Source organism: Trichomycterus rosablanca, chromosome 1, assembly GCF_030014385.1.
Source record: "Trichomycterus rosablanca isolate fTriRos1 chromosome 1, fTriRos1.hap1, whole genome shotgun sequence".
Taxonomy (NCBI): Eukaryota; Metazoa; Chordata; class Actinopteri; order Siluriformes; family Trichomycteridae; genus Trichomycterus; species Trichomycterus rosablanca.
Window position 1 is genome coordinate 80,433,739 of NC_085988.1, and position 14,452 is coordinate 80,448,190.

The window sequence follows — 14,452 nt, forward strand, 5'->3', positions numbered from 1 at the left end:
CCAAGGCCCTTCTTGCTTGTCCACCCAAATTGGCCAGACAGCCAGCTGGTCAAGGTTGTGCCAAACTTTTTCCATTTCAAAATTGATCAATAATTGATGCCACTTTGATGCCATAATTTATATAAACTATTTGTTTTTAATACATGAATTTGAGTTCCAGATCATCCCAAAGGTGTCTACTGGAATTCATCCAGTCAGATTTGCCACACCATGTTATGCTGGTACAGTAAAGAACTCTTCCCATACTGTTGTCAAGAAATTAAATTCTTATCATTTGTTTTATATGACTGATGTTATGTGCCTTTTTATTTGCATGTGGCTAAAACATCTCTTTTAAAAGGGTGTGTAGAGAAGAAGAAAATCAAAATTACTTCCCAAGGGCCCTTGTTGCTGTCTGCACCCACTGATCCACCCTGGTGGTGATATAAAATTCTAAATAAAACTGACTAGCCTGACTGAATGTCTTTGAACTTGTGGGAGAAAACCAGAGCACCCAGAGGAAACCCATGCAGACAAAATTTGGACAGACAGCCAGCTGTTCAAGGTTGTGCCAAACTTCTCACTCACTGTCTGTGAGGCTGTGGTCTCTTTCAGCAGGATAATGCGCCCTGCCACAAAGCAAAAATGCTTCAGGGATGGTTTGAGGAGCACAACGAGTTTGAGGTCTTGACTTGGCCTCCAAAGTCCCCAGATCTCAATCCAATCGAGCATCTGTGGGATGTGCTGGACACACAAGTCTGATCCATGGAGGCCCCACCTTACTTTACAGGAGTTAAAGGATCTGCTGCTAACTTGTCAGATACCAAAGCATACTTTGGTCAGGGTCAGGGCTGTTTTGCCAGCAAAAGGAAGGTGGTCATAATGTTATGCCTAATCGGTGTAAAGCAAACAGGACACACCTGACCACAATCTGGAAAGCCACAGCAAATCGTCTGATTCCTTTTGCAAATAAGAGATATTGTTTTTTGATTATAATTAATTTTCTTAAATGATCATCATTATGAGGAATCAAATATATAATACAAAATCAAATATATAAAAAAAGAGTCTACGTTAGGAACTGTGCCTACTGGCATCTCTGCTTTTATTGTGGTAATGGATTGGCAATGGAAATTAGCTTCCCATCCATCATATTAATTAGAATTCCCATCCCTAATTTAAGTCATGTTTGATATATTTCATAGAAACACACTTGTCTACTTTTTCCACAAATAAAATCAACCCTAAATAAAATAAAAGCTTTAGCATTACTGGTGTCTGTGCACATGACCAAAAAAACTGAACTAGATGAAATGAGGTGTGGCTTATTTGCTTGTTTAGGCAAATATACTTTATTTTCCTTTCAGACCAGGATTCCGATTTGCTTCTTGTTTGCCATTGACGCAGATTTTCTCTTTAACCAACATTTACTGGCTTTTATACTTTACTTGAATTTTTGCTGAAATAAATGGAATCAGTGTTTTGCTTTGATAAATAAAGGAGGTGGAAATCTACCTCACAGTCTCACAATGTTTTTCTTTTTTACATTTTGTTTTGTTTTGGTCAATAAACACTTTATTCTGCTGAGCATAAGTGTTTGTTGTTTCTTTAATTGCTGATATTTGATATGTAATAACTTGTATGTGGGTAGTCTTCTGGTTAAGCCTGGTCAAGAAATGGCAAGTTATGACTCTTTAACTACACATAAGTCTAATTGTTCATCCAGAACCAGGAAGGAAACTGTCGCTCTGTGTCTGACTGTTCTTGTTTATAAAGCTAAACTAAATCAAATAAGTCATGTGAGCATAATGTGATTAGACAATTACCTGGCAGAGAACATTTAGACTATGGTGTCTGGTACGGGCAAATAGAAAGGTTGCAGCAGTAATCATCAATTTTAAATTAAAATGTAAAAATGTAACATTTATTTAAATAAAATAACTAATTAGATCATAATGGGGTTTTTTTCTCAAAGGTCCAGGTTGTTTGCTACTTATTGTTAAATTACGATTCTTTATTCGTTGACATTTAAAATAATGAGCTTTTATTTGAATGAAATTCAGTTTTGCAAATTGCACTTTAAACACTTATATCTTAAAAATAACATTTTTAAACACTTGTAATACCACCACATCTTTTCTTTGTAATAAAGTGTTAAAAACAATCGATAAAGATAATAATAGATAATAATCTAACATTATTTGCTTTGACAGTAAGAAGCTCATGTCAATCTCGAGTTTGGGCCGGTTGGGAAAAATAATTTTGACACATCTGTCACTTTTCTATTTTTCTTCTTGCATTCATTCATCTGACAGCACAGCCCCTACACTACATCACAGTAGATCCGATGGGTTCTACCATCATCCCCCCCCTCCCAAAGTTTAAGTTAGTTTGGCCCACGAAGCGTCTTTTCTGGAGCGCCGGTTAAAGTAAATAGCGCAAACCATCAGTCGGACTCGGTGGTGATGGAGGGCAGGAAGAGGCCAGGTGAAGCCGAAAAAGACAGTTAAAAAAAAGGGGGGTTGGAAGAAGATGCTGCCAAATGTGCCAAATTAACAGACATGTTTTCCAGAGGACAGACCCCATGCAGCCGGTAAAGAGAGATATGGACATTTGCAATGTCAACTTAGTGTAGTTTATTTTGTAGAACCCAATACACAGCATTAATCACAAATATCCAGTTTCAAGCTGAAAATAATAAACATAATATGAAGTGTAATATATTAAATAGCCTAACTCATTAATGGAATGTTTTTGTTCCGACGCTGCTGTACTGATGATCCATGACTACTGAAGGGACAGGTAGAGGACAGTCTCACAGGCATTGTAAGAGCTAGCTGCTGTTTCATTTATTCAAATTTCTCCTCCATGGAAAAAGTGGGCCGGGTTTAGGCATACAACTCCCGGGCTGAAAAAGGGGCCCACTCCGGCCCTGGATGTTAATGCACTTCCCCGGTCACCACTGTCCACCACAGAGACACAGTACTGACTGGTTAATAGTGGATTTGATGTCCTTTTAATTATCACCACCAGGCGGCGGCAGATCTTCGTCATCGGCGAGTGCACAGAATTATATTATAATTAAACAATGATATAATACATTTTTTCATGTAATATATTATATTATATCATATTATCCTTGCATTACATTACATTATATTGTATTGTATTGTATTGTATTATATTACAACCACAAATCAGAAAAAGTTGGGACAGCATGGAAAATGCAAATAATAAAAAAGAGTTTCTTACATTTACTTTGACTTTTATTTGATTGCAGACAGGATGAACCTGAGATATTTCATGTTTTATCTTCTCAACTTCATTTCATTTATTAATAAACATCCATTCCTGCATTTCAGGCCTGCAACACGTTCCCAAAAAAGTTGGGACAGTAAAGCATTTACCACTTTGTAATGTCTCCATTCCTTTTCACCACACTTAAGACGTGTTTGCAGGAAGAATGGGACAAAATAAAACCTGAAACACTAAATCACTTGGCATCCTTGGTGCCAAAACGTCTTTTAAGTACGGGGTCATCATCGTCACATTTTTCGTTTCAAAATTCTCTACACATTCTCTATTGGGGACAGGTCAGGACTGCAGGCAGGCCAGTCCAGTACCCGTACCCTCTGCTTCCGCAGCCATGCCTTTGTAATGTGTGCAGCAGATTTAGAATTTGATGTCTGCAACCCACTCAAAAGAGTTGGGACAGAGGCGTGTTTGCCGCTGTGTTACAAGCCAGAAACCACTGTTAAACGTGTGTGACCTTTGAGCCCTCAGACAGCATTTCTTGAGAAACTGTTTTGCTAATGTGATAAATGTAGCCACATGGGTTCAAGAACCATTCAGAAAAACATTGTCACTTCTACCACTTTATCAAGAAATACAATCCTGTAACTTTATTACACAAAGAGAAAGTTGTACATCAATGTATTGCAGAAGAGCTGTCAAGTTCTCTGGGCCTGAGCTCACCTCAGATGGTCCGAAAGAAAGTGGAAATGTGCTCCTACTGTGCTAATATGCAGTTAGTGTCCTCAATTAGGTCTGAATTTCTAGAGAAACATAAAATAAGTACTGTATACAGGATATTTATTGGTTTCAAAACCCACCGCTACCCTGACCAGGATAAAATTAAAAGAAATGAATAGTAAAATGACGGCAGAAGGCAGTGGCAGTGTATGATTTCATAAGTGTTATCGCCTCTTTTTATCTACAAGTGTTCAGTCTGTACATGACAGTGAGACAGTAGAGACTGGTAAAATATTACAGTTTTTCTCAGTCGATTTGATACATTTCTCACATCATGATTTACATTGGCATCACAACAAGTGCATTTCTCAAAACGGTTAGTGCAAACTGCAAAATTCAATGAAATTCCTGCAAAAGCATGTACCTCGCTCAGAATTCTTTGTTTTTGCCACAAAAGCAAATATTTATGTCAATCAACTTGTCAGTGCCATCAGAATGTCTAGTCTGTGTGTCATTGCCTATGAACAAGGCAGTCAAAATACTTAGTCATGTTGTCAGTGCATGCTGATCTGGTGACGTTTCAGAACCCGGTCAATGGTGGAGATGCTTACTGACTGAATATTTTAAAAAACATTGTTGTCCTGTATAATGGCTTGGTGGATCTCCCTCAGCCTTATGGCATTATTTGCTATGACCATAGCACATATAGCCTCCTCTTGTTGAGGTGTGAAAATGGGACCTCTGCCACCCCATGAGCTAGTTTTGCAGTCCTATATGGTATAAGAATGCAAAAATGCAAAACATAAGGTTAAATAACATTTCCGAATTTATGTCAATGTGCAGCATTACAGCAGAGTGCACATTTCTGAATTACATACCTGTTTTCTCTACGAAACGTTTGAACGATTGAAGACACAGTTGTTCTTCCAATATTCGGCTGCACCCGGCGACCAGCTTCAGCCATTGTAAGACCATGATTTAAAACATGGTCCACAATTGTTGCCCTTATTTCATCTGGGACAAACCTATGGGCATGGACTCTTCTACCTTTTCCTCTGTTTTGTCCCCTCAGCCTTCCACCACGCAGCCTTACCCCTCTTCTTAGCTGTTCACCCTGCACACGGCCTTGTCTTTCCATTGTGAGACTTTGTGACACTGCAATGTTTTGTGTCTATATATGTTTGTCAATTGAAGGTTCATGAGATGCACCTCTGACCTATGGTTGAGAGCTGTTTGACCATTGGTTGATCTAAACCTTAACAAATTCCCCTTCTTAACTGAAAGCCAAGATTCACCTGAGAACAATTTAATCAATTTAGGATAAATTACCAAAATTTACCAAAAAAGTTTCATAGAAATGTACAAATTATGCCTGAGAGATTATGACAACATGTTCAGCACTTTTGCATGTAATGACCTAGGGCAATGACCAAAATCCTAAATGTTTTGGAGGGTAAGACAATTTAACAGACAATCAGTAGAACACATTTTGATAAACATGACATAAGCAGTTGATAATGCAAAAAACAGCAGACAATTGTACATGACCATTTGCACGAATGTACAAAAGCATTTGCAAAATGTGAAACACAATGAGAAATGCTATTATGATGTGCACAAGTGACAAGGAGATGTGGAGATTGAATGAAAATTTTTGAGAATTTCAATTCTGATCTGAGAAATGAACCAAATCGACTGAGAAAAACTGTAATATGATGCGCTTCACTGTTTACCACCAGGCGGAGGCAGATCTTCATCACCACCGAGAGCATGATTTTGGAGTAGTACAACGTTGAAAACTAGAAACCCAAACAATAAAATAAGACTTAGAATCATAAATGTGTGTGTGTGTGTGTGTGTGTGTGTGTGTGTGTTTAAGGCAAATTACAACTCGCAAGTAAAAAAAAATGTAGAAATGTGTTCGTTACAAAAAAAAAAAAAAAACCATGAAATGGGTGTGAATTTTAAAAAATTCCATTCTTTTGCATTGTTTCTTTTATTTTAATGTAAATAATAATATATTATAAATGTAAATACTGACAGTAGTATATAACTGAAAGCAATATAGATCATTTATAATAGTAATAACAACGTAGCGCAGTGGGATATTCCGCTAGCACACCATTGCTGAGATTCTGCTAGGGCGGGAAGACCGGACTATGTGGGTGGGGTCTTCAAACGCTGTGTAGAGACCCTGATTAGCAGATAGAGAGGCGTCTGTGCAGAATGCATGGGTGGGAAAGGGTTGCGCGCAGGTCAGAGGAGGCCTCCCACCATAAAAAAAAACTGCACTGCACTTTATATTGGATGTACAATTGGCTCATCAATAAAGCTGCTTCTTTATGACATTATGAAATTCCCCTAATGAATCCTTTTTTCGTATTTTTGTAATTCTACCCCAGCATAAAGAGATGTGTCAGAAAGCTTAGCTTGCATTCATTAAAGGTTTAATAATCTAGAGCACACTGAGCTTCAGCAGCATTGTTTATTCAACATTTATTTTTGTTTGGTGGAAAAATGAAATGAAAAAAATTATAACAAAGACAGAAAGACAGAGAGACAGACAGACAGAGAGAGAGATAGATAGATAGATAGATAGATAGATAGATAGATAGATAGATAGATAGATAGATAGATAGATAGATAGATAGATAGATAGATAGATAGATAGATAGATAGATAGATAGATAGATAGATAGATAGATAGACAGACAGACATATAGATAGATTAAATAGACAGACAGAAGACAGACAGTTAGACAGACAGACACACTGACAGATAGATAGATAGATAGATAGATAGATAGATAGATAGATAGATAGATAGATAGATAGATAGATAGATAGATAGATAGATAGATAGATAGATAGATAGATAGATAGATAGATAGACAGACAGACAGACATATAGATAGATTAAATAGACAGACAGAAGACAGACAGTTAGACAGACAGACACACTGACAGATAGATAGATAGATAGATAGATAGATAGATAGATAGATAGATAGATAGATAGATAGATAGATAGATAGATAGATAGATAGATAGATAGATAGATAGAAGACAGACAGACAGTTAGACAGACAGACACACTGACAGACAGACAGATAGATAGATAGATAGATAGATAGATAGATAGATAGATAGATAGATAGATAGATAGATAGATAGATAGATAGATAGACAGTTAGACAGACAGACACACTGACAGACAGACAGATAGATAGATAGATAGATAGATAGATAGATAGATAGATAGATAGATAGATAGATAGATAGATAGATAGATAGATAGATAGATAGATAGATAGATTAAATAGACAGCCAGAAGACAGACAGACACACTGACAGATAGATAGATAGATAGATAGATAGATAGATAGATAGATAGATAGATAGATAGATAGATAGATAGATAGATAGATAGATAGATAGATAGATAGATAGATAGATAGATAGACAGACAGATGTGATCAGACATGCCTTTTGAATGGATATTAAACAAACTCTATTTCATGAAAAGCTGAGGCATAAGAAGTTTGTCTGTATTTTTATGACAGAAATTCATGGAATATTCAAATTCTACCATTTTGAAACATCCCACAATAAGCAGGTGAATTAGTAACAGGTGAGGGAATAATGATTGGGTGTAAAAGGAGGATCCACCAAAGGATCAGTCTTTATAAGCAGTGATAGTTTGTGGCTCACAGCTTTGTGCCAAAGTTTGTGGGATAATTGTATCTTACTTTAAAAAGAACATTTCTCAACAAATGATTGTAAATAATTTAGGTTTTACCATCTACCATCCATAATATTGTCAGAAGATTTAGAATATCTGGAGATATTTCAGTCTGTGTATGGCCACTGGTAAACGTATGTGACCTTTGAGCCCCCAGACAGGATTTCTTAAGAAACTGTTTTGCTACTGTGATAGAAGTAGTCACATGGGCTCAGAAATCCTTCACAAAACCATTGTCACTGAAGACATTGTAACACTGCATCAAGAAATACAATCCTGTAACTTTATTACACAAAGAGAAACTTGTACATCAATGTATTGCAGAAGAGCTGTCGAGTTCTCTGGGCCTGAGCTCACCTCAGATGGTCCGAAAGAAGGTGAAAATGTGCTCCTACTGCGCTAATGTGCAACTGGTGTCTTCAATTAGGTCTGAATTTCTAGAGAAACGTATAATAACTACTGTATACAGGATGTTTATTGGTTTCAAAAGGATTGTTGGTTTTTGTTTAAAGTGCAGAAGTGTTCTCTGTGGTTATAGAGTGCTACAGCTCCGGGAAAAAGTGTTTAGCATGTCCCGTTTGCTAGATTTGATGGCCTTAAATCTTCATTATCAATAATCTACTAATCAAATAACCTTAAGCCATCTACCCTCATTGTTGGCACCCCTAAATCTTGCCACTGGATGCTTTCTGTAAAGAGTTTGGCATGTTCTCCTCAATAATGTGTGGATTTCTATCAGGTACTGTGTTTATCCTAAAACATCTCTCCAGAAGATGGACTGGTTGCTTTATTGTGTATTATTTATTATTATTAATTGTGTATTATTTTTGCTGTGTAGATTATTGTGTGTTGCTCTATGACGGATTGGTGTCTCTTTTTAAAGAGTTGTGCTGACCCCACCATGACCCTGACCAGGATGAAGCAGCCAATAAAGATTAATAAATAATTTAATCATTTATCTTGAGTAACTGCTGCAGAGTGTTAATGATTATAACACTAAAGCGTTTACCTATTAACACCCGTGTGCAGTTTCATGCAGTCAGATTTCTCATGCATTTTGAAGGTGCGAGCAAGGAAACCGGACTGTCTGGAGGAAACCCATACAGACAATGAACAAAAGCCAGGATCAAACCCAGATCCAGGGACCTTTGTGCTCTCCGGCGTCCACACTACCTGCTGGACTTAACACAGTATGTGCCAAATAATATGCCAAAAACAACGTGCCAACCATCCTCACATGCATCCTCAGATGAAAATAAGGCGTGGTCGCATTTCCCCCTCAGCCTCATCGTTAGCAGGACAGTAGGGAGCACTGCTGAGGAGGGGGGTTTAGGTCTGTATTTCTCCAGTAGGTGGCGCCTGTCTTCTGTAACCACTAACCAGCAGGCGCACTGAACCATGTTCAAGCATCCAATGTAAAAAGGGGGGGGAGAGAAAACCACCCGAGCCTTGCTTTGTGTCTCAGCAGCAGTGACTGGACCAGATTGAGCCTCTATTCAGCAACGAGATGAAGCCACAGAGGCAGGACGGAGGGCTCGGGTGAATATTTGGGACACTGGGTACCTCTCTACCTCGCATGTGAATGGAAATGCGGTACGCAGGGGAGCTCATTTTTGACGGAGGCAAAGGAGGCGCAAAGAGGAGATAAATAGGGGTGAAATATGATTGAATGAATCCAGTGGCGGTGTTTGGTGCAGGCGCAAAGGACGATGCCACATATTCTGCCAGCGCACCCATCAGTCGGTCGTAATGGCAAGGGCAGGTGAATAAAGAGGCGAACGTTGACTGGACTTGTGGAACCGTTTCTTGGCAGGAGGCATGATGGGGTGTTTGCGGTGGCACCGGAGTAAATCGGTGTGGGCCGCCGTGTGCGTTCTGGTTCTCTGCTGGCTTTATATTTACCCCGTCTACAAGATACCCAGCGATAAGAAGATCGTGGAAGAAGTGCTGCAGCACGGCCAGACATGGACCAGAAACCAGACTGGCATCGACCTGTACAGGTAGGCCATCCATGCCCGTCATTCATGTTCATACCCTGGAACACAAACGTTCCTCATTAGAAATGGACCCAGCCCAGGGTTAACGCATCACTGAGTCATTCATTTTTACAGTCAGGAATACAAGCAGGAATACACACTGGTCGGGGTAATTAATACTAAGGAGCAATTCAGAGTAGCCATTCCACCTTCTGCATGTTTTGGAAGCCCTGAAGCCACATACCAAACCCTGGTATGAACCCATGTTCAGGGCGGCAAGGTGGCTCAGTGGGTAGCACTGTTGCCTCATAACAAGAAGGTCCTTGGTTCGATTCACAGATGAGGTGGTCCGGGTTCTTTCTGTGTGGAGTTTGCATGTTCTCCCCGTGTCTGAGTGGGTTTCGTCCCACAGTCCAAAGACATGCAAGTGAGGTGAATTGGAGACACAGAGTGCGTGTGTTTGACAGGACTGCCTGCAGGTATTTAATATTCAGGGGGCAATTCTGCATGTTTTGGAAGCCCAGAGGAAACCACTTATCAAACCTAGGTATGAGCCCATGTTCAGGGCGACACAGTGATTCGGTGGGTAGCACTGTCGCCTCACAGCAAGAAGGTCCTGGGTTTGAACCCCAGATGGGTCCTTTCTGTGTGGAGTTTGCATGTTCTCTCCGTGTCTGTGTGGGTTTCGTCCCACAGTCCAAAGACATGCAAGTGAGGTAAATTGGAGACACAGAGTGCGTGTGTTTGACTGGACTGCCTGCAGGTATTTAATACACAAAGACAATTCAGAGTAGCCAATCCACCTTCTGCATGTTTTGGAAGCCCAGAGGAAACCACTTATCAAACCTAGGTATGAGCCCATGTTCATGGCGACACAGTGATTCGGTGGGTAGCACTGTCGCCTCACAGTAAGAAGGTCCTGGGTTTGATCCCCAGATGGAACAGTCTGGGTCCTTTCTGTGTGGAGTTTGCATGTTCTCCCTGTGTCTGCATGGATTTCCTCCCACAGTCCAAAGACATGCAAGTGAGGTGAATTGGAGACACAGAGTGCATGTGTTTGACTGGACTGCCTGCAGGTTTTTAATACTCAGAGACAATTCAGAGCATCCATTTCACCTTATGCATGTTTTGATAGCCCAGAGGAAACCACATACCAAACCTAGGTATCAACCCACGTTCAGAGCGGCACGGTGGCTCGGTGGGTAGGACTGTCGCCTCACAGCAAAAAGGTCCTGGGTTCGATCCCCAGGTCGGGCGGTCCGGGTCCTTTCCGTGTGGAGTTTGCATGTGCTCCCCGTGTCCGTGTGGGTTTCCTCCGGGTGCTCCGGTTTCCTCCCACAGTCCAAAGACATACAAGTGAGGTGAATTGAAGACACTAAATTGACCATGAGTGTTTTCGATATAACCTTGTGAACTGATGAATCTTGTGTGATGAGTAACTACCGTTCCTGTCATGAATGTAACCAAAGTGTAAAACATGACGTTAAAATCCTAATAAACAATCAAACAGTGGCTCGGTGGGTAGCACTGTCGCCTCATAGCAAGAAGGTCCTGGGTTTGATCCCCAGATGGGTCCTTTCTGTGTGGAGTTTGCATGTTCTTCCCGTGTCTGTGTGGGTTTCGTCCCACAGTCCAAAGACATGCATGTGAGGTGAATTTGAGACACAGAGTGCGTGTTTTTGACTGGACTGCCTGCAGGTATTTAATACTCAGGGGCAATTCAAAGTAGCCAATCCACCTTCTGCATGTTTTGGAAGCCCAGAGGAAATCACTTATCAAACCTAAGTATGAACCCATGTTCAGGGTGACACAGTGACTCGGTGGGTAGCACTGTCGCCTCACAGCAAGAAGGTCCTGGGTTTGATCCCCAGATGGAGCAGTCCAGGTCTTTTCTGTGTGGAGTTTGCATGTTCTCCTCGTGTCTGTGTGGGTTTCGTCCCACAGTCCAAAGACATGCAAGTGAGGTAAATTGGAGACACAGAGTGCGTGTGTTTGACTGGACTGCCTGCAGGTATTTAATACACAAAGACAATTCAGAGTAGCCAATCCACCTTCTGCATCTTTTGGAAGCTCTGAAACCACATATCAAACCTAGGTATGAACCAATGTTTGGGGCGGCACGGTGGGTCTGTGGGTTGCACTGTTGCCTCACAGTAATAAGTTCCTGGATTCGATCCCAAGATGAAGTGGTCCGGGTCCTTTCTGTGTGAAGTTTGCATGTTCTCCCCGTGTCTGCGTGGTTTTCGAGATTGTATGTAACGAGATTCTACTGTTTCTGTCATGAATGTAACCAAAGTGTGTAAAACATGATGTTAAAATCGTTAAATAACTAAATAAATAAGAACTCATGTTCCTATCATGTTGCTGTGCAGCACACATGGCACTGCCATCCGTCATGCCATCCATCCTTCAGTTCTGTGTTTCGGAATTGGCTTTCTGTGCCAAAGATTACTATACAAGCTGTTTTTTAAAGTGCTGGGACTTTACATTTACAGCATTTAGCAGACACCTTTATCCAAAGTGACTTACAGTACTGTGACAGTATATAGTCTGAGCAATCGAGGGTTAAGGACCTTGCTCAAGGGCTCAACAGCAGCAACCTGGTAGTGGAGGGGCTTGAACCAGCGACCTTCTGATTACTAGTCCAGTACTTTAACCACTAAGCTACAACTGCCATACGTGCCATATGACACGTGTCATTACAGACAGGGAGGTTCATAGGGATATTAGTAAAACAATACCAGGCTTCCTTCTGCACAAGCTATAACAGCTTGGCTTTGTAGACACAGAGTGCGTGTGTTTGACTGGCCTGCCTGCAGCCCTTAGTTGTCATATATTAATGACAAATAAAATGCTGCATTATAAAAAAAAAAAGGACAGTGGACTGTTGAGCAGTGGAAGTCTCTTATCAAACTAGAACAGGCAAATAGTTCACTTGCAAAACTGTAACGTTTAGTATCTCCAGTTACGTCAGAACATTTGATAACTACTATGTACAGAATATCATAAACAAGGCAGGTTTGTTGGTTTCTGTTTAAAGAGCAGGCTTGTTTTCTGTGGTTATAGAGTGCTTCAGCTCAGTGGTTATAAAGTGCTACAGCTCTGTATGAAAGTTCTTCAGTTCTGCGTTTCTAAATGACTGGGTTTCCGAAATAAAACATGAAAAACCTTCATTTATTCACTGTCTGTTTTACCACCGCTTTATCCTATTCAGGGTTGCAGTGAGTCTGATTAAATAAGCACAACACACCCTGGACAGGTCACCAGTTCATGACAGGGCAAACACACACACACACTCAAACCTGAGGGGACTTTTTTAGTATCTTCAGTTAACCTGACTGCAAAAACGTCATGGGTTCAATCCCCAGGTGGGGCGGTCCGGGTCCTTTCTGTGCAGAGTTTGCATGTTCTCCCCGTGCCCGCGTGGGTTTCCTCCGGGTGCTCCGGTTTCCTCTCACAGTCCAAAGACGTGCAAGTGAGGTGAACTGGAGATACAAAATTGTCCATGACTGTGTTTGATATAAACTTCAACCGATGAATCTTGTGTAATGAGTAACTACCGTTTCTGTCATGAATGTAATCAAAATGTAAAACATGACGTTAAAATCCTTATAAACAAACAAACAGTTAACCTGACTGCATGTCTTTGGACTGTGGGAGGAAACTGGCGCACCTTGAGGACCCCAGGCAACCAGGGTTCTCCCTGTGTCCATGTGGGTTTCCTCTGGGTGCTCCAGTTTCCTTCTACAAGTCCAAAGAAATGCAGTGTGTGTGTGTGTGTGTGTATCTGATATGTGATGGACTGGCGACCTGTTTTGCTGTGTTTTCTGTTTTACACCCAAAGAATCAGACCCACAGTGACCCTGACCAGGACACAGCGGAAAATTGTGTCTATGGTTTTTGAATAGGGCAGCTGTAGGATAGCGGTTAAGGTACTGGACTAGTAATCAAAAGGTCGCTGGTTCAAGCCTCACCACTGCCAGGTTGTCACTGTTGGACCCTTGAGCAAGGCCCTTAACCCTCAATTGCTTAGACAGTATGCTGTCACAGTATTGTACGTCGCTTTGAATAAAATAAAATAAATGCCGAAAATGTAAATGTTCAGCAAGCTCATAGACAGGCGTCATCGTACACACTGTGGACAAAAGTATTGGGACGCCCCTTTTAAATTATCCTCCTAAATTCATGTGTTTCAGCCACAGTAATTGCTAACAGGTAGGGATGTAACGATACACTCTACCCACGATGCGATGCGAGTCACGATACTGGGTTTACAATATGATTTTTTCCCAATCCCAAAATGATGACAAGTTATGACAAAAGTTTCCTTTTATTATTTATCTTTAAAAAAATGAAATTAAATACTGTATTTGTGCTTATTTATCTAAATAATCAATGTCCTTTTATTTCTGAGGTAGTATCTTCACATAAATACATTTGGCTGGAATATTCCAAACCTGGCAACCCTGTAGTGACGTCAACCAGGCGAGGTGAATAGCGCCAGTGCCCTCTGCTGCTTAAAGTGAATATTGATTCATTATACATGTAAACCGATTTGAATCGTTATACATGTGAATCAATTTTTAACTGTCTTGTGGTGCATCGTTACATCCCTACTAACAGATGTAATAAATCAGTTGAATAAAGGAAATTATATACTTCCAACAGTTTAGGGAAGGCCCTTTTCTGTTCCAGCATGACTGGACCCCTGTGCACAAAGCAAACTTTATAAATACATGAAGAAAAGCTCGATTTAAAGAAACTCCAGTGTCCTGCACAGAGC

General features: G+C 40.5%; 1 protein-coding gene across 1 annotated transcript in view; it reads left to right on the top strand.

Annotated features, from left to right (window-relative positions):
• The first annotated feature begins 9,209 nt into the window (after positions 1 to 9,209).
• st8sia1 (ST8 alpha-N-acetyl-neuraminide alpha-2,8-sialyltransferase 1) overlaps positions 9,210 to 14,452 on the top strand; it is a 61,781-nt gene continuing 56,538 nt past the window's right edge. The window contains exon 1 of the mRNA XM_063006981.1: positions 9,210 to 9,693. Coding sequence (XP_062863051.1) covers positions 9,512 to 9,693 — 182 coding nt within the window. The 5' untranslated portion in view covers positions 9,210 to 9,511. The remainder of the gene's footprint in view (positions 9,694 to 14,452) is intronic.